At 38.5% G+C, this 21,781-nt stretch overlaps 1 protein-coding gene across 3 annotated transcripts in view; it reads left to right on the top strand.

The window, feature by feature from the left end:
• Positions 1-21,781, top strand: part of ADGB (androglobin) — a 182,801-nt gene that overhangs the window by 81,944 nt on the left and 79,076 nt on the right. For all 3 annotated transcript variants that reach the window (XM_079146817.1, XM_079146816.1, XM_079146815.1), the window contains 10 exons: positions 3,565-3,598; positions 4,363-4,543; positions 5,283-5,346; positions 6,777-6,879; positions 9,371-9,512; positions 10,897-11,011; positions 13,037-13,204; positions 17,221-17,356; positions 17,946-18,083; positions 20,192-20,285. In XM_079146817.1, coding sequence (XP_079002943.1) covers positions 3,565-3,598; positions 4,363-4,543; positions 5,283-5,346; positions 6,777-6,879; positions 9,371-9,512; positions 10,897-11,011; positions 13,037-13,204; positions 17,221-17,356; positions 17,946-18,083; positions 20,192-20,285 — 1,175 coding nt within the window. The remainder of the gene's footprint in view (positions 1-3,564; positions 3,599-4,362; positions 4,544-5,282; positions 5,347-6,776; positions 6,880-9,370; positions 9,513-10,896; positions 11,012-13,036; positions 13,205-17,220; positions 17,357-17,945; positions 18,084-20,191; positions 20,286-21,781) is intronic.

The raw sequence follows: 21,781 nt of genomic DNA, 5'->3' as shown, positions 1-21,781 counted from the left end.
CTAGTTTTGATGTAGTACATCTTCCAGTACTTCCTACAATAAGATGTATGGGAAATAAAAATTATGAGCACTTGCATACTTGAAGGTGCCTGTATTCCACCCTCCTACCTGGTTGATATTTGAGCAGGATATGAAATTCCAGTTTGGAAGTCATTTTCTTCTTGATTTTGAAGGTCTTGTTAATCCCTGCTTCCACTTTCAAGCATTCTTGACAGTGCAAGTGACATTCTGATTCTTAATGTGTATGCCACTTGCTGCCCCACTCTAGAAAGTTTTAGTATTGTCTTTTCTTTCTTGGTGTAGTATGATTTCACATGATTGTCCTGGGTTTGGGTCTCTTTTTGCATGAATTTTGCTGGGGTGTTCTATGGGGTCCTTGGGAAGTCACGATTTTCAGTTCCGAAGAATTTTCTTATGCTGTTTCCTTGAGTATTTCTTCTTATTTTCTCTGCTTTCTTGATTTTCTGCTATACTCACCCCTTCTCAATTTATCCTCTAATATGCTTGAATTTTTTCCCTTTTGTTTTTCCTCTATTTGCCTTAACTTTAGATTCCAAATAAAAATGTTTAGCGGTGCTTAAATATGCATAACATTTACCATCTTAACTTTTTCAAATGTACAGCTCAGTAGCATTGAAGAAATTCACATTGTTGTATAACCAATGTGCAAAACATTTTTCATCTTTAAAGGCTTAAACTTTCTCTCTAGACAACAACTCCCCTTTCCTCTTCTCCCAGACCCCTGAAAACTGCCTCTCTGTTTTCTATCTCTATTCACTTGATTGCTGTAGGTACCACATGTAAGGGGGAATCATTAACTATTTGCATTTGGGACTGGCTTATTTACTTTAGTATCATCCTGTTTGTGGCAGGTGTTAGGAGTTTATTTTCCTTTGAAGGCTGAATAATATTCCACTCTATGCATACACCACATTGGGAATATCCACATATTCCTCAAGAGACTTTTGGTGGCCTCTACCTTTGGGCTGTCACAGACCAGGCCTCCATAACATGGTGTGATACACCTGTCTTTGAGACTCTGCTGTCAGTTCTTTGTGGGAAGTGCCTAGAAGTGGAATTTCTGAATCCCATGCTAGTCCTTTCGGGAGCCACCATCCTCTTTTCTGTAATGATTACGCCATGCTGCAGACCCTTCAACAGATCCCAGGTGTTTCTAATGAGTGGTGAGTCCAAACATCTTTTCACATGCTATTTGCCATTCGTGCATCTTCTTTGGAGAAATGAGTATTCGAGTCCTTTGCCTATTTTTCGTGGGGGAGTCCTAGGGATGGAACCCAGCGCAGTTTACAACTGAGCTCCATCCCCAGCTCTTTTTAATTTTTTGAGACAGGCTCTCCTTAAGCTGCTGAGGTTGGCCTCAAGCTTGGAATCTTCCTGCCTCAGCCCCTGAATCCCTGGAATTACAGGCATGTGCCCAACACTTTTATCTGTTTTCTAATCAGGTTGCTTGGGGGTTTTGTTGTTGCCTTTGTTCTTTGTAAAAGTTCTTAAGTTCTTTATATATTTTTGATACTTATCGTACATACGATTTGCGAGTACTTTTTCTCACTCTGTAAGTTATGTTTTTACTCTGTGGATTGTGTCCTTTGATGTAGGTTTTGTTTTTATTTTGATGCTCAATTTATCTATTTTTTTGCTATTGTTGCTTGTATTTTTAGTATCACCAAGATCAAGGGGTTTCCCCATTTTTTTCTTAAAGTTCTATAGTTTGTCTTTTGTATTCATTTTACTGTCTAACCCTTTTATTGAATTTGCTTCACTTTATCCTATTTCCAGTTTCTAAGAACTCTCCCTTATTCTGTATTATTTTTATAGAATTCTCTTTTTTATATAGTTTTTTGATAGCTGAATATCCTCCTCCCTTTCCAATATCTCTGATATCATTATTTTATCATCATTTTTTAAATGCCCCCTTTTTTTGTTGTTGCTGTTGCTGTTCTTCACTCATCTGTATTTATTACCCTTTAAAGCAGACTGTGGCTCGGGGACATTTCCATTCACAGGCCTTACTGAGTTACTTCCCTACCAAGCTCTATCCCTCAGTAGACCAGACCAAATCTTTTGTCCCTGGAGTGTTCCAGGATACACCTTGATGTTTAAAAGAGACCTATTTGTTATAATGACTTGAGTTTCATCTTCTTGGGATCCACTTTTTAAACTTTCCATCCCCTGCAGTCACTCATTGCGCATGCCCTGGTCCTCTAGAACCAAGCCTGCTTAGCTGAAATAGCTCGCAAGGAAGAACTCTCCAGGGCTGGCTCTCCAAAGAAAAGTATCTAGAGGGCAAAACTATAAACCTCCCTAGGTGTGTTATAATGCTCCCTACGTTACTGTTTCTGTTTTATGAATCTCCCTACCCTTACTCATGAATTTATATTTTTCATATAAGAACCTTGACTCAACTGTCCAAGGACACTTTATTGAGCATGAATACATAAGGAATTCAAGGTGCTAAATGCTGCTAAAAGGTCGCAACCTGTGACACAGCTCAGCTTGTCAACTGGTGTCTTTAGCTTAGGAGAATTAGGGATGAATGGGCTTGATTTGGAGGAGAGGCTGGCTCCAAATGTCAATATCCCTGGGTTTTTCCCTGACTCTGGGTCAGTTTCTTCACTTGAGAGTCCCCTGATCTCCATCTGGGAGAACCACAAAGATATACCATATATGTATCCATCCATGTCAAAGCTCAGTGCCAAGCAGCACAGAGGAACTTGGAGTCTCAACTTGTGATCTTTCACTTAAATCCTCTGGTTTCTGTACAGTAAGCTCTCCTGCTTTCCACACTTCTGTGAATTCAGATCTAGGGATTTCTCATTTAATTTCTCCATGAGGAAATTCCCAGTGTCTGGTTTAGGCAGAAAACCAGAAGGGATTAGAGAGAAGTGGAGTTCCTTATACAGTCTATCAATCCATTTCCATTATCTTCTATTAAAGATAGACTTGCTTCAGACTAGCACTCAGTAGCCTGTTATATCTACTCTGCTATTTCTTCCTTTACTTGACATCAGCCAAACTATTATACATCACCCATAGGCAGTCTTTAAGAGTTTACACCATTTTATTTTTCTACACTTATTTTAATTGTGTTCCAGAGAAAACAGAGTCGTACATATGAATTCAATACAATTTCTCTATTAAAATGTTCAGGGACCATTTTTGTTAGTGAAACCAGCCTTTCTGGGTTCCATACACTAATTGACATTCATAATCTTGGTTTCTCTATTATTTATGGCAGGCATCTCATGACAAGTAATATGTCCACTTAGGGATATCATTGTTTTAATTTAACTTTTATTGTAAGGTTCAATCCTTTCATAAATGCATATATTTGGTTTTAATATCACAAGCTTAAACCTCCAGCTGATGATTTAATTGCATTCATATCTTTTGAATTTGAAGATTAAAAACAAATTATCGGTTGTATATGTTCTAGTACAATTTTTTAGAAATGTTAAGGAGACTTAACAACTTTGATGCTTCGGGTAGCTGTAGTGTTTTGTTGGATTAAAAATCATTTCTTAATATATCCCTTTTATTTCACAGGGTAATACTTCATCACAAATTGTACTTGGGAAAGGTGGGTTAATCTTTTCCTGGCTTTTTTTTTTTTTTAACCCAGTGAACACTGCAGCACACAAGGGTCTCTCCTCGACAGTGCTTAGCTCTCCCTTCACTTCGGCATCTCCTCTGATTTTTCTAGTCTAATTTGCTCTGAGCTAGAAAAAGTGAGATATTTTTACTTATTTAATTTAATGTTTAATTCAAATTAAAAATGAAAAGGATCTGATTGCAAGTCTACTCTTACAGTCCATGCCTTCCAATGTGTGCACAGCCTGGTCAAAGTGCTGAAGCCTGCGTCTTCTTCAGCTGGTGAACCAACACTCAAATAGGACGCAGATCCAGAAAAATGTCATCTGGCATGCAGATACATAAAATCTGGGTCCAAGAATTCTACAAAAACTGTGTGACAATGCTTGATAAATACCCAAGAATACACAAATTCGTGGACTATCGGGAATTATCAAATGGCTTACTGAAATCCATGGGAGGCAATAGAGCTGTTCAGTTTTCACTTTCCTTTGTTTTCTGAGCCTTCCTCAGTTATGTGAATATGTCCGTCTAGAGCAGATTTCAAGTACCTAAGCTAACTGATGTTCTAACCTCACAATTTCTAAAGAATGTGTTCAGAAATTTATCAATGATTTCAAAATTTCTAAACACTAATATGCATAGAATTTATGATCAAATTTCCTCAGTGTATGAGATGTGTCTCCATAAATTTGAAGTATGTAAGTAAATGACTATCTCATTAAATGTCCCCTCCCCCCAAAAAACGAACAGATGAACAAATAGACCCTGGATTGAGTGATGCCCATCAAATGGATGGTACTGGTTTGGAAAAGGATGCCGTCAGTCAGATAATGGAGATACAAGAAAAATCACAGGAAGAACTTGTAACGATAAATAATGGTGTTTCTAAAGAAATATGGTTAGATTTTGAAGACTTCTGTGTATGTTTTCAGTAAGTATTCAGATGGGGATCATCAGACCCTACTGTGGTGGATAAATCCTTAGCTGAATTATTATACAAATTTACATTAGGATATATTTTTGTATTTAATATGATGGTTATATTGTCTATTAATTGTTAGCTATCATTAGAAAGAGTTAACTTGCCAGGCACGGTGGCACACACCTGTAATCCCAGCAGCTCGGGAGGTTGAGGGAGGAGGATGGAGAGTTCAGTCAGCCTCAGCAATGGTGAGGCACCAAGCAACTCAGTGAGACCCTGTCTCTAAATAAAATACAAAACAGAGCTGAGATATATGTGGCTCAGTGGTTGAGTGCCCCTGAGTTTAATTCCTGGCACTAAAAAAAAAAAAAAAGAAAAGAAAAGAAAGAAAATAAGAGTTAAGCTATATTTAGCTAGGTATTGGTATATGGAATAAAAGTTTTAAAGAGAAAAATAGATGTTTTGATTATTCACATAGAACAAACATTAAGAGCCAAATCCATCCTAGGTCAATTTCAGTTTCTTCTCAAGATTTGTTTGCTAAAATACCCATAACTTTTTCACTGAATCATTTTTGTTCCTTTAGGGCAATTAATTCAATACTCTTTATATATATATATATATATATATATATATATATATTTAACTTTCTGTCTCTAATTTTATTTGATTTTGATTCTAAGAAACTCAACATATAGCACTGGTCCTTTCATATGATGAAAATAACCTCTTATAAATATTTTTTCAGGAATATATATGTATTTCACAAGCCAAGTTCTTATTGCCTTAACTTTCAAAAGTCAGAGTTTAAGGTAAATATATTATCTCTTAACTTTACCTTTGTATTCCTAAGTTTTTAGTAGAATCACACTAGCAGAAACACCTTCCAATTTCTCAAGTGTCTTTAAACTTTTCAGCCCTTATCAAAGCAATGAGACTCCACTAGCTGCAGTTCCTAAATGTGATCCACATCTGGTTATGTTTCAGTGGTTAAATATGGAGCTGCAGTATGATATAAATTCACAGAAATAAAAATTTGATTTGTGAATAAATGAAAGAGATGCATAAATAAATTCAGTATATTTGGTTTTAATTGATATTTACTGAAGAGTATGCAGTTCCTCAACCACAAGCACATTTTCACTACTCTGTCTGGTTTGGGGGATATTTTCCCATGTTCTTCACTCTGTCTAGCAACTTTTGCTTCCATCCTTATTTCCTTCATCCAGCTAATGTCTAGAAGTTCTGCAGAGCAGAGCAGATATCCTTGACTTTCCCTGGTTATGACATCAGGGTCCACTAGCAGGACCTCATGCTTCCCGTCACCTCTGTGCTTTTACCCAGGTGTGACTTTCTGACCATCCCAGCTGCCTGGCTCCTTCTCTGCACCCTTCCTGCCCCTCAGGTGATGTTAGTGTCTTCAGAAAGACTGTGCTTTTGTTTGCTACTGCAAGACTATTCATAGAATGATGTAAAAACTTAATAAGAAAGTGTTTAATGAGTTGATTAACAAACCTTACTTAAGGTGAAATTTGGGGGACACTCTATGAAATGTATCCTGGGAGACTAAATTGCACTGAAACAAGAACCAGTCAAGCCTCCAATGATAATCCCGCACGTCCATGAGTGTTTTACAGAGGAGGGGAAGTAAGAAGTCCTTGAAATATCTTCTCCTATTGCTCATAACAGATAAAAATACAAGCAGGCAGAGGAAAACATTTTGAGAATTCCTGGAGAGGTGCTCTGCAGCTGAAAGCAAGATTCAGGTCTTCATCCATAATTAGGGATATAGTGCAATGTAGGCACAGAGATCGTAAGCAAGTAGCCTTTGCAACAGTTTCCAGGGAAGTTCTGGTTTTGCTCAGCACTGTATTACATCTCCAAAACAAAAACCCAGTCTGTGGCACCAGCAAGCAATGGGTACATTTCTGAATATCTTGTGAAAAGAAGGAAAAAAGGACTTCCTTTTCTTTACCCATGTAGAAGGCTTTGCTTCTCTTTCATAGAGTGGTTTGTCTCACAGGGTCCCTACAGACCCAACCACTACAGACTGTGGCCAGCATGCATCCAGTAGGATGTTTTCCATATTACTAAACTCATAAAGTGCTTACTGTGATGTTTAGAGTGCAGTAAGTTTCTTTCACATGTCAGATATTATACTATATGTTATCATTAGAATTAGAAAATAATAGCATGGATGAACTGGTAATAAGTACAATGATTGGCATCTAATTTCTTGCAGTTCTCAGATGAACGTGTATCCTACTATCTGTTTGTGGACAGCCTAAAACCTATTGAGCTCCTGGTTTGCTTTTCTGCACTGGTACGCTGGGGGGAATCTGGAGGTAAGAGGGCTCTGGGGAAATGATTGTGCAAATGTGCAGATCACGTGCCACTAATGAACACGCAATAAGATATTTAGACCATGAAAGAAGCTTCCTCTCTTCCCAGAGTTCCTCAAGAGTCATTCAGGAAACCCAGGCCCCCTCCTCTGATGCTGTCCCTCCATGACACTGAGGACTGTGCCTCCTGCCACCTGCTCCTCTCCTGGCCACACTTGTCTATTCACCTCCTATTTTTCTTGTTATTATTTTTTATTCTTCCAACATCTTTTGAAATCATGAACTCTTTCTTCTTTTATCCAAAAATCCCAATGATCTTTTCCTCCACTCCATCTTGGCTCCTGCTACGGTCCACATGTGCTTCATCCCCTAAAGGTCCATGTGCTGGGGGCTTGGTGCCTAATGTGGTGATATTAGGGTAGAGGAACTTTTAAGAGGTGGAACCTAGTGGGAAGTGACTAGGTCATTGGGGACACTGTCCTCAGAAAGGATTAGTTCCATGGAGTGAATCAGTTTTTATGAGAGTGGGTTCCTGTGAATGGAGGTCAGCTGTCACCCAGCCCCCACTTTGGCCCTTTCTGCACATAGCCAGTTTCCATTATCTTTCTTTCTCCAGCATCATACTCTTAGACCTCGACTGTGAGATAAATAATCCTCTTTTCCTTCTAAAGTACCCAGCATCAAATAAACTAATACAGCCTCCTACACTCATGGTTAGTCTGTAAACTGTATTTACCATTGAAATGTCCTCTCAGTTGTGTCTGATTCAAGCACTCACTCTATATCCGGCCCACCCTCAGGTTCACTCTCTAGAATTCCCAATCCTACAATTCCTGACCTACTGGGATTTCCATTCATGTACTCTACCAGTTCTTCTCTGTCCACCAATCTCCTTGTGTCCTTATTTCTCCACTTCCAGCAAAAGTTCTTTGGCCCTTCACTGTAATGATATCTTTGCACATCCCCTAAACACACTGGCTCTTACCCTCTCTCATCTTAATTTCTTGATAATAATCCTAATACTGGTTAAACTTAACTGTATTCCCAACCCTCACTTGCAGCAGAGTAACTGAATATGATTGGAGAAGTAAAACAAACAAAATACACAAACAAACAAAAACCCTGACTAGCCCCACTTCACACTGAGGAACTCAAATCTCCACAAGACCTACAAATACTGCCAGCGTTTCTTGAGTTCATTTTTTCTCCACTCCCATTACTGTTTCAGCCCTTTAAGTCCCTACTTTCAAATTTTTAACATCCACTCTTACCTTCATTCATTTTCAGCTGATGGCCATACTCCTGAATGTAATGAAGAGACAGAAGAAATTAGACATAAGCTTAGAAATGAGCCTCTTATCTTCCCACAGTGAATGCCCAGCACTCCAGTCTGCTGTCTTCCTGCTGTGGGTGGACTGGCTGTACCTGCTCCTTTCAAGGCCAACACATTGCACACACAAAAGCATCATTCTTTAATTCTGTGTCCTGTTTTGTTAAAGCATTTACCTTGAACTCATTGGTACCTAGTACTGCAGGTGTTCAATAACTATATACTGAATTCTTACTATTGATGGTCTTGCCAACATAGAGGACAAGGATGTTAATTTTCTATCAGGGTGCTACCAATCATTTCAGTAGGGTCTAATGAATAGCAGGTGACCAATTAATACCTGTATAATTAACTTTCCAAAATTTAGTGACCTGAGTTTAATATGTCTAACTAACTGATATCTCTTAGGTTACCATGTCCTAGAACATTTCAGGTCATATTGTAGACTTGAGTATTTTCTGGATATAGGGCAAAAAATAGTTTGTCCTTAGTCATTGGTGAAAACTAGTCCATAGTCTTTATTCATGTTAAGAGGAAAACTTGTTATTAAGTTTGTTAATTGCTTTCAATCTCAACATAAACTCAAAAACTGAGAATCAAATTTAGATGAACAATGGGCTACTCTAATTTTCTTTGACACCATCTTTGAGAAATCCCTTACTGCCCCAGATGGGTAGGTATTTCCTTCTATTACGTTGCATCTGAGAAGGTATCATAATTATTGCCATAAAGGCTATAAAAGTGATGGTCCACTGCAATCAAACACCTGCCTGTCATCCTTTCATCCTGGCTTCTTCACCTGAAGCGATGATAATGAGGAAGCAGACAGAATAAGGGGGAAGGTCATGGTTCCAACTGTTTTATTTCCAATAATTGTCTACTTGAAGTACGTTTTTAGAATATCTCTCATATCTTGAGTTGTTACTACTATTTATTTATTTTTAATATATATCTTTAGTTGTAAATACAATACCTCTATTTAGTTTATTTACTTTTATGTGATGGAACCCAGTGCCTCACATGTGCTAGGCAAGCACTCTACCACTGAGCTACAGACAGCCCCTGTTACCATTATTTATATTGTTACTGACCAAAGAACAATAGTGGTGAAGGCCAACTGTACTTTCACATCCAAATTTCATTTTATTTTCACTTTTCCTACAGCCTTAATGAAGGACAGCCCTCCCATAGAGCCAGGCCTGCTCACAGCTGAGGCGATTTCTTGGAAGTCTCTGAGGCCACGCAGCCTTCTTCTGAGGATCCACACGTATGCCGCCAAGGCTGCCATGTTGCGCCTGCCTGTCGGGTAGGGACTATCTTGGGTTCCCCACACTTGCATCTTAGGAAGCCCTTTAAACTGCTGACTCATAAAGAAGTGAGCAGTAGGAACTCCAGGATCTTGGTTCCCTAAGCAATTTCAAAATGCACACACCTACCATTCAGATTTTTGAGGGAAATAATTCTATGAATGAATATGTTGATAAAAAAAGGCATACATGGGACACTCTTTTGGAAAATTCATCATTGTCAAGGATTTTGGGAATGTATTTGGTAAAGAAAACTGCCCAAACTCATTTATATCAGCAGTTTCTAAAATTAATTAGCCAAGAAATTCATTTGTTTTCTCATAAGTCTTATTATGTTCCTTAACAAGAACCTTGATTCCATTTAAACATAGATGAGAAAGAGCATCTCTCCCTACTGATCTAGAGTTCCACATGTCGTTATTTTTTGTTAGCTATTATTTTTAATTAAGGTAAAGCTGGCTAAATACATCCCACATTCCATTGTAAAGAAGATACATAAGGAAAATGGCTTCTTGATTTTGGTAAATAAAAATCAGAGTATTACCTGAATTTTATTCAGGTAAAATAAATATTTTATTTTATTCAGGTGAAATAAATATTTTCACTTGCATTTCCCCTCCAAGATCAATCATGCTAATTCTATGTGATCAATAAAAACCAATGGCTCTTATGCAAAAGGCAAAGCTTACACAACAAAATTAAATGCTAAAATAATATATGGTGAGCATTCAGGATTTGCAGAAAGTGATGCATTTTAAAACTTCACTATTTCTCACATCTGCCCTAAAGACTCTGGGGAGGAAAGATTCTCCCAGAAATTAAGTTACTCCGAATACTCAATCATTGACACAACCAAGGACAGAGAATTAGCAAAGAGTTCTGTTGTGGTCATAATTCCCCATCCCACAACCCCTAATCCATCAACGTGAATGCTCCTCTTCTCAGTGACATTGCAGCTGGTAGGTGAGATGCAATTAACTTATATAAAATGGTGCATTTGTTAGAAAAAAGACTATAACATTGACAAAATCCTATGCTCACATAATTTGTTGTCGTTGTTGTTAGGGAAAAATCAAAGTTAGTCTTTCACAATGTAGCTGGAGTGTGTGGGAGATATCTGCAGCATGTGCAAGTTTGTCACTTAGCATAACTATTTTTGTCCTATTAGTAAAATAGTATTCCATGATCTCTGAGAGTTTTTTTTTTAATTGAGTAAAGATTCAAAGGTCTTTATCCCATCTATGTAAAAAAATAAAATAAAATAAAAATCAATGCCACAGTAACCTTTGTCCTAGTTTGAGTTTCCAGTTGTTCTTGAATAACTAACGGAGGCAAACACGCAGCCGAGGCGGCACTGGTCCTCACGGTGCCCATTCCCTTTAGGAGACACATGCTGCTCTTCACTGTGCACTCCCCAGTGGGACACGCCATACACGTCTGCAGCATGGTGACCTTCGTCATTGGGGATGAAGATGTGGTGCTGCCCAACTTTGAGCCGGTAAATATCTTAGCAACTGCCTTTTGTGTGTTTTTTATTTTCAAAGATTTTGAATGAAATCTATTTCCATTTTTCATTTAACTTACCCCCTTTTTTCCCTTTTAATCTATTTGGCATATACTTCATGAAATAGACTCTAAGTGCAATTTGTATAGTGGACAGTCTAAGCTGTTAGATATGAATAAAGTAAGTTTTCCTGACCTCTTCTCCGTTGAGTCCTTTTTCACATCCGTTGACTACTCAGGGAGATCCCATCGTGTCATTGTTCTCTTGGCAAATTAACCGTCAGCACCATCCTGCTTAATATGGTTTAAATTTTTTGATCTCTCCTTTCATTCCTTCCTTGGCCTAAGAAATTGGAGTGTGTCTCTGGGATTCAGAAGGCAAAGGGCCCATGGAAGGTTCTATCACTTCTTTTTCTTGGTCTCCTCTCCATTCTCTGGCTTCTCTGCTCTGACCAGGCAGACAGGGCCAGCACCTCTTCTGAAGTCTTCCCTGCTGTGGATATCCTCTCTCTGCCCACGTGCACTGGGGGAAGCCTAGAATATGACCCTCCCCACAGTATAGTTCCTGACACTTTCTCACCTCTAACAACCCCTCCCTAAAAATCAAAACAAAAGAGAACCAACTCGGATTGAATATCCTGTACTAATGGGAGTCTCTCTGCCAGCCAGCAAGTCTGGTAGCAACAGCATAGTTCAAGGTCAGCTTCCCTGCCTCACTCAAGAATGCACTCTCTTCTCTGTGCCATTTCAGTGACACCATGTCTTTTTCAGGCACAGAAGGAACATTAGCCAGTCCATCTCATGTGCAGGTGTTCCTTATTTCTGGGTCTATGTTCATCCTGCTTATTTCAAATTCTTATCATTTTAGAATAATTTGACTTTAGATGATCTGTATTATCTAGTTTGTTGTCTTCCTGTAGGTTATTTAACTCCCTAGGGATTGTTTTGGTGTGTGAGCTCATGTTTCCTTAGGTGGACCTTTTCTGTATCTTGTAAAGATTATTGGGACTTGAGCCAGTACCCATTGCTCTTTGATTCTACTGAAGACGTAAAAGAGGCCAGACTGACGCCAGGGTAGGGAGACTCAAGCTCCTCAGAGTTCTGAGCAATCATTCTCAATGCTGCTGCCTAACCAGACATTGTCCTGGCCACATGTTCCCCCTAAGGGGAAGTGTGGCTGTGATGAGCTTTTTTTCAGACTGGGATTTGGAAGAGGGAATGGGAGGTAAATGCACTGAGGTAGCATCGGCTTCCCACCCTAGCTAGCCATCTGTGCTGTCCAGGCACACGTGCTGGACCAACCCTCAGTATTTCTGCAGGCAACCAAGAAGCAAAGACTGCCCTGCAGTGTGCCCTGGGAGGGGGAAAGCAGACTTCATGGTTCCCCTCCAGCCTGGCTCCGTTCCTGGGCCTCCCAGCACCTGCTACTCAGGCAACCACCACCACCCACCAAGCGCCAACCAAGACAGTCTTCCGACACCTCGGGGTTGTCTCAGATTTTTTTTTAAAAAGTGAATTACTTTCTGAAACCTCTGTCTCCCTCTTGCTCTTCTTATTTCCTCAGAGTTGATGGCTGGAGGGGGTCCTGAGCCCGAGCTAGCACACCCTTTTGCCTTTCTGATTTTTATGACTCTCTCCCAACAGTGTTTTGTGCCCCTTAGTCCTCAAGCCCCACTGGGCTTTTTGTCAGACTAATTCCTAGCCACCCTTCAGAACGAAGTCTGCATAGTAATACTGTGGGGAAATCGTCCCTGACCTCCAGGGTAAGCTAGGTGTCCCCTCTGTGTAGTCCCACTCTGCTAAGAATTGCATTCCCTGCTATGTGTCACCAAGTCCACTGTAGCTAGTAAAAAGGCCTTGATCAAGTAAGTTCTGCACAAATAGCTACTGAGTCAACCACATAGTAAAGGTTTGGCTTCCCCCCCGCCCCCAGAAAGCGAATTTTTGTAAACTTTTTGTAAACTTGATTAGACTTAAATAAATTCAAAGATGGCTCCTACGTAATTCTTCATTTTTACAGGAGAGCTACCGATTTACAGAACAGGCTCTGCTTATTTTGAAAGCTGTTGGAAATGTGATTGCTAATTTCAGAGACAAGGCTAAATTATCTGCAGCTCTGAAGGATCTACAAATGGCTCACTACCCTGTGCCCCTCCATGACAAAGAGGTCACGACACAGCACTTCAGGGTAAGCTTGTCCCAGATGTGACGTTCAGGAAGAGGAGCTTTGTGTTTGAAAGGAAATACATTATCTTAGGTGACCTCCAGAATCTGAACCTGATAAAATATTTGGATGGAGGTAATTTATTTGGGAAGCGATTTCAGAAAGAAGAAATGAGGGAGTGCAAAGAACAGAATGAGAATGAGGAAGAAATTGGTTAAAGAATGCTGTCATTCCTGCTACGGATTACTGGGGCTCAATAATCCTTATAAGCTGCAGGTTGTCCCTCAGGAGGGTCCCACTGAAGGATGGGGAGACTGTGGGCTTTGCCCATCAACTCTTTCCCCATTGATAAATGGGGGCCCTTGGGGACTTTAACTTTCTCTCATGTAGAACATGTGTCTCTGCCTGGACTGAGTAGTATTCTGGTTTCACAAACAGCCTGGAGGAATAAAGCATAGGGACTTCCTGGTGGACTCTTGAGGAGGGAGACTGAGAGCAGGCGTGGACCTGTACACCCCCAGCTGCATGGCTGTCAAGTGGGCATTTGTCTGCATTTCTTAACTGTGAAAAGCTGTCCATGTCTAGCACAACCAGACTTGGTCAAGCCATGGGATACAGAGGCCTGACTCCCAGGAACTGGCAGCCTTAAGAGACTGTTCCAGACTGCCACGGAGTAGGGAGTAGGTGGCCTTGTGTGGGAGTGGCTTACCGTCTGGGGATATGCTAGTTTCCCTAAACAAATGTCTCCCATAACTCCACCCCTTCCTGTTCCCCACAGAAGCCCCTCCTGGTCCGGGCCCCTCATAAATAAAGGAGTGGTGGGCTACTCCATGTTGACCAATTCATACCCCTTCCCATTTGAAATGAGTATTGGCTCTTGTGTGTTTACGGATTAGATAAGTTTATTGGTAATTAACTGATTTATTGTCCGCACCATTGTCCTCCAGCAGGTAGCTCTTCCCTCATCCACACTGGATGTGGCTAAAACCCCTGCATTTAACCTTAATGTACTGACGAGTTAGGCCAGATAATTCTTATTATGGGGCTGTGTCCTGAGCAGTCAAATGTGATAGCATCACAAGTCTCCACTCTTCAGTTGCCAGTAGCATCCAGTTGTGACAACCAAAAATGTCTCCAGACATTACTAAAATACCCCAAGGGTGAGGGGCAGCATGGCCAGATTTAGCAAAGAAAAATAGAGAACAACCACAAAAATGGGAAGTTATACTCCATGAATGCATGATATGTCAAAATACGTTCTGCCATCACATATAACTAAAAAGAATGAATAAAAAGATTTTAAAAGTAGAGAACATGTGGTTAAATTTGAATTTAATATAAACAAACAATATGCGCCATATTTAGTACATGCATATAACAAAAAAAACTTGTAAAAAGATTCATGTTATCCATTATTCAAATTCAAGTGTTGTTGAAGAAAGAATTGAAAATAAATCTCCCCAACCTAGAAGACCTCTTTACAAAGATAGAAGAGAAAAACACATTTTGTCATTGAAGAAATCAGAATGTGATGCACATCACAATAAATAAGAAATTTCAAAGACAAAAAAAAACACACCTTTTTATGTAGTCAAGTAGGTGCAGCCCGTTACATACACACTCTTAGAGATAAACAACAGGAAGGTCACAAGTAAAAAGAGCCAATGGCCCCATTTGCCACATATAGCTCCTTCTAAATTCCCTTAGCATCAGGGGTGACCAGCTGTGTGGGTTAATTGTCTTTAGGAAAAGAAAAATGAATTTCCCCCCACCTTTAAGACAAGGGGTAGTTTTGTAACTTGAGCATTGTACCCACTGAAGCCAGACTCCTTCTCTCCCAAAGAAACTGGAAGATGGGGCACTATCTTCCTTGATGACAACATTTTGAAGAACTGGTTTCCAGGTCCTTAAGAAAGACATTTCTGGAATTCAAAGCTGGATGAGGCTTATTTACCTTTTAAAAAGATTTATATGTATTTCATACAGCAACATCAATGTTCATAGCTGGTCAATTCACAATAGTCAAATTGTGGAACCAACCTAGATGCCCTTCAATTGATGAATGGATGAAGAAACTGTGGCATATATATATATATATATATATATATATATATATATACACACACACACACACAATGGAATATTACTCAGCTATAAAGAATAATAAAATTATGGCATTTGCAGGCAAATGGATGAAATTGGAGAATATCATGCTAAGTGAGATAAGCCAATCTCAGAAAACCAAAGGACAAATGATATGGCTAATAAGTGGACGATGACACATAATAGGGGTGCGGGGGGGGCAAGAATGGAGGAAGGAGGGACTTTGTAGAGGGAAAAGAGGGGTGGGAGGGGTGGGGGGGAGGAAAAAATAACAGAATGAATCAAACATCATTACCCTGTGTAAATGTATGATTACACAAATGGTATGCTGTTACTCCATGTACAAACAGAGACAACATGTATCCCATTTGTTTACAATAAAAATAAATTTTAAAAAAAGAAAAGATTTATATGTATTTCAAAGAATGAAGGAGCTTAGAATCATGTTTTCTAAAGTAAATACTTTAAGGAGTGGGATCTCTTATTTTAAATGTGTATTTGCCTCCACAGTGTAATATATTTTACCTGGCAAACTTACTGGAAGCGGATTACTCCTAGATGTGAATCACTTACCTAGGGCATAATTAATATACAAGAAATGCTTGTCATGATCCAAACATAGCACTACACATTGGTCTTCACTCAATAGATAGACACTGTTGTTCCAAGGTGACTTCTTACTTAGCCTTTCATGTGCCATTCCAATTACCAGGAATTCTATCAATTCTACCTATGGCATATTTTAGGACCAATGGGTCCAAGACTATTCTCAAAGGTTAAATCCTCACTGTATAACATGGCTATGGGTCAAGGGTATGTTATCCTGGATTGCATGTTTATAAGTCATAACAACTTTCTGGACAGTGATATTGACAGAGTCATTAACTCATACCTAAGGTAGCTAGCTAGCTGTCAATTCTAGGAAAGATGGAATCCCTGACCACCTTGTTGAAAATACATGGAAATTAAATGGCTGGCTGGAATCCTCAGAGAATGACACCATATCAAGGATTAGTCAGTTGCTGTACTGACAGGTTAGATGACAGCCTGGAGGAGAGAGAGAGACGGTGCTGTAGGGGCGTGGTTAGTCAGCATCCCTGCTGCCCAGGACGCTGTGCCTGGGCCTATTGTGTGCATGCATCCCTTACAAAAAGGGAGACATTTCTGGTAACAAAACACCTCCATTATATATTTTGATAATTATATACATATGTGACATATGTTAAAACACCTTCACTAAATATATCTGTAAGAACTTTTTCAACATGAAATAAGTATACCTGTATGATAAGAAAGTGATAAAAACTCTAAGCAACATATTTCTTGTTTTGTACCTATTGAATATGATGTCTCTCAATGGCTGGCATATTTTTAAAATGAAGTATGGTGTTGAACTTGCTAAAGTACATGGATCATGATTTTTTTATCTTGCTCTGTATCTTCTCAACATGTGATAGAATGTGTATTAGAAGCATCATGGTAATAATTAAGTTTTATTAAATTAGAAATAAGAAAATGATCATTTGGGTCTTTTACTAGGCAAGTGAGGCTTCTAAGAGTCTTCTGTTACCTCGGCATGAGTGCACCCCATGAGCCCAGTGACTTGGGAAGCTGATATAGGATAGGTTCAAGACCAGCCTCAACAACTTAGTGAGACCCTGTCTCAAAATTAAAAAGGTCAAAAGGCTGGAGATGTAGCTCAGTGGTCAGTGGTAAAGCACCTCTGGAACCTCTGGATTCAATTCCAAGTACCAAAAAAAAAAAAAAAAAAAGAACAAAAAAACAAAAAAGACTATTCTGTTAGATTGTATATATATTTGAAAAATGTCTTTTACATTTTAATTTTTAGAATACCTAAAGTTTCATTAAGACTGTATGGCCAGGTTTTGGCATTTTCTTGGTTTCAGAAATATATAAATGTATTTTATCTTTTACAGGTTTTTTATGTTTCTTTATGGCGTTTAATGAAAAAAGCTCAAATGGCAAAGCCTCTTTCAAACTTCAAATTTGCATTCCGGGCTATGTTCTTGGATGCGGAATTACTTGATTCCTCCTTAGAGGACATTTCTTTAGGTACTGATTAATTTTAAATATTTGGCCAAGGAATTTCTAGTCCCATAGAGATACGTACTTGGAGAAGGGTGCGTTCCAGGTTTTTGTGGTGGTGGTTGAACAGGTCAGCCTGGGCTATCTTGGAGATCAAGGAGTTCCAAAGATCTGCTGGGTATCCTTCCTAACCCCTGCCAAAACTACCAGAATTTCTCTGTTTAATTTGCTCCTATCCTTAAAAGACATGAAGGTGACTCACCTACGTAGTATCGTTTAAGGAACTCTGGGAAGATCCCCCAAATCAGTTGTTCTACTTCCTCCTCTTCCCACATGGAATCTCCATTCCCAGCATTCTTACACTTCCATTTAGTTCTGAGGAAAACCTCTTTTCACAGAGCAATCTCTAATAGTTCTCTGAGGTGCCACTAGTTCATGTGTTTCCCTTCTCCAGAATGTTCCCCTTCTGAAACAGACAAAGGCAGCAATGAATATAATGATAAATCCAGCATTGTGGCCTTGGGTATGTCAGGGGGGTTAGTAGTCAAAACCACTGAAATCTGGGGAAGGGATCAAATATGGCTTTTCAGTCCAGGATTTGTTTTTCTCTTTACAGCGGAATGGGTAGATGCTAAATGTCTGTTGCCATCGAATGACAAAGAATATTCTCCTGAGGAAGTGACAGCTGCAGTTAAGATTCAATCCATGTGGAGAGGGGCTTACATTAGATCACTTATGAAAGCCAGGATGCCAGGTATGATTTTTTTTGAACATTTATAAAATGAACTGGTGTGTATAAGAATGACCGTACTCATATGTGCTCATTCAAAGTATTTAAGAGTGGCCATACTTTATGGTTCGGCTAATTGATTGTCGTTCTACAAATATTGAAATTACCTGAAGTCAGAAAGCATGTCAGCACTCACTCTCCTGTTCCCAAAATGCAGCCCAGTACCTGACACAGAGCGCACAATAAACACTTGCTGAAATAATGCGTGAATGATGAAGGAACAAGGGAGTGATCAGCTTTGTTTTCAAATCTATTGCAAATTCTTGCAAAGAAGGAAATGGTCCTTCTCTCAATACCTGAACAGTGACTATCAGTGTGCTGTGTCACTCATCAGTTAGAGATTTTTACATTTCTAGAGTGGATTTCAAATAAATGAATGGATGAATGTATGAATGAATAATGAAGAAGCCTCGTGAGTGTCCATGGTGAAACACATTGTGAAGGCATGAAATGCATTTTAAGTGTATTCTGAGATTTATTAAATCAAACATATTTAGGTATTTGAAGATGTCTATATTATTAGCTTAAGAAAACAAAGCAGAGTAGAAATTTTATTCAATTATTTTGTTCTGATATTTCTATCAGTATTTGATAGGAAAATACCTCCAATAGAATTCTTTGGTTATATTGAAACATTTGTTATAAAAACATCTCTATTTGAAACATTTAATGACAAGAGTCAAAATATTCATTTAAGCAGCAAAAACCATACATACACCAAGAATATAACTTCACCGTTTAGTTTTATGATAGAAAAATATTACAATTGCCTGATTTTAATTTTTTTCTATTAGAAAAAATATATCAAACTAAATGTATGATAAAATATGCTTTTTGTCATCCATATATGTTGTAAAATTAAATTAATATGATTTCTTTAGAAATTGGAAAACTTGAATCATTTAATGTTCAGTCGATATTTGTATTTCTTTCACTCACCAGATATTTATTGAATAAATCTCATGAGTGAAGCACTGCTGTAGATTTTGGCATTATAGAAGTCGGTGAAACAGACAAGATTTCTTCTTGAATGAGTCATGTTCCCAGTTGCATTAAGCATACAGTAGATAAGTAAATATGTTAAGATATCAATTTTGGATATCTATGGAAATACTATGTGTTTAAATTAGCTTTTTCACTGTTGTGACTAAAAGTCCTGACACGATTTTAGAAGGGGAAAAGTTTATTTGGGGACTCACAGTTTCAGAGGTCCCAATCCACAGATATCCAGGTTTGTTCCTCGGGGCTCAAAGTCAGTCCTCACATCATGGCTGGAGAGTGTGGTGGAGGAAAGCAGCTCACTTGACGATCCGGAATGAGAGAGACTCCACTCACCAGATACAAAATATAGACCACAAAGGCATGCCCCCAGCACCCACCTCCTCCAGCCACACCCTACCCACCTCAGTTACCACTCAGTTGATTCTGCCTGGCAATTAATTCACCGCTTGGGTTAAGGCTTCATAACCCAATCATGTCTTCTCTAAACTTTCTTGCATTGTCTCACACATGAGCTTGTGAGGGACACCTCACATCAAATCATAATACTATGAAAAAAATTAAGATAAGTTAATTAGAAAAAGAATGTCAGTTTCTGACAAGTTAGTTCTAGGGCGCTAAATATGGGTTGCATCTTTCCTGCCAGATTATCTACTTTTAAGCCATTTGTGGATAAGTAGATTAAGGACTAGTGGAATACTATTAGCTCTTGTTCTTTAGAAAGATGGATTGGATTGCTTTTTTGGGAAGAGGTTTTCCATAAGGAATGTCTGGTGTGACAATGTCTCCTTATATAACCCATTTGATGAGTATCTTCAACTACACCAAAGAATATTTTATGATTTTCAAACTAAAGATGAAGGAAAATAGCATAATGTGGTAAGCAGAGGTCTTGGATAAAGGTATATAGTTCTATATTTTAAACATGATTTTTCTGGTTAAGAAGCTCATGAGCTTGGAGTCATTTTACTTGTGAATGTCAAAGTCGTCAGCTGTGCAATGAAGGCTGTGAACAATATGACCTTTCAGGCATATTACGGATTTACTATTGTCATCTTTATTATTATTTTTAGACACAAAGGAAAATGTCAGTGTTGCAGATACACTTCAAAAAGTTTGGGCTGTACTGGAAATGAATTTAGAACAGTATGCAGTTTCACTCTTGAGGTAAGGCAGCATAGAGACATTTCCTGCAATAGTACATTGATGTCCTTCAGAGTCCAGTTCAAAGGCTACCATATTTGTTGAGTTTCCCCCTAATCGCTACAGTTAGAAATACCACTGCTTTTGAATTTCCACATTTTATCTAAACATTCCTTTGGTACTTGCTACTTTTTGTTTGTCTCTTAATTGCACATAGCAAAAATTCTAAGCAGAAAAGCAGAACAAAGTTTCCTAAAATCTATTGTACCAAGAAGACAAAAGAGTTTAGGATCAGATAAGGGAAATGTCCCAGTAAGCAAAGTAATCAGCTGAAATCCCTAGAGGACAACAGGGGCAAATTGGAAGCAGATTGAGTCTTTGAAAAGTTCATTCTAGCCACAAGTCTGATCCAAGAGACAGGAAAACCTGACTAAAATGAAGAGAAAATTATTTATGTCTATGTAATTTTTTTTTTTTTTGTCTATGTAATTTTAACCCTCAGTTGATCCAGATATTGGAGGTAGCAAAAAAAAAAAAAAAAAAAAATCCTCTAACAGTGACTATTATGGAAATGCTGAAGAACAGAAAGTAAAAAGAAAGAAAAACTAATGAAAAGTTTGGTACTGTAATTAATAAAAGAGTAAAACAGAAAGTACATATAGGAACTTTTTAATATTTGAAAGTAAGAGTGGATATAGCAACAGATTAGGCAAAAGAGAGGAGATTAGGTATACTACAAAACAGGTCAATGCAAAGTGCCCAACTGAAGCAGGCAAGAATGTAACAAAAATAAGGAGTGAGTACAAGGGACTTGAGGAACACACTCAGGAAGCATATGTAATTAGTGGCCAGAATTCAGGAAAACAATAGCTGAGAATTTTCAAAAGCTGATAAAAGACATCAAACCATATTTTCAAGAGACTCTGCAGACACCATGTAGGAAAGACACAAAGAAAATGACACCTAGACTCACTGTAATCAAACTACTGAGAACCAAAGACCAAAAGGCAAGCCTTGAAAGCAGCTAGAGAAATAAAACATGATGTCTTCGAAGGAGAAGTAAACTAATAGTTGTATGTAAGAGTAAGTTGTATGTAGGAGTAAGTTGTATGTAGGAGTAAGTTGTATGTAGGAGTAAGTATGTAGTAATGTAAGATTCGAGAGTTGATAAAAATCTTTTAAAAAGTTCATAGGTTCTAGCATTTTTGCGGAAGCAATAAAAGGAATAATTTAGTTGAGACTCCAATAGGATGAGAATGCACGATGTGTTCTCTAAAATGATGCAATTTAGCTTAACTAGTGAATTTAAGGGAAGATAAGATGAATCTCCAGGAAAGAGAAAAGGAGGAAATATTTCCCAACTTATAACCATGATCTATAACTCAACAAGGACAGTAAAAGAAATAAAATTGCAAACAAATCATCCTCTTGAACACAGATGCAAAAAGGTAATAAAATATTAGCAAATCAAAATTGAAATTATCTAAAAAGGATACTACCTCATAACTAAGTGGGTCCCC

This window comes from Sciurus vulgaris (assembly GCF_902686455.1).
Source record: "Sciurus vulgaris genome assembly, chromosome: 7".
NCBI classification, from domain to species: domain Eukaryota; kingdom Metazoa; phylum Chordata; class Mammalia; order Rodentia; family Sciuridae; genus Sciurus; species Sciurus vulgaris.
Note: the sequence above shows the minus strand (reverse complement) of the source record. Positions and strands in the feature narration are given on the sequence as shown.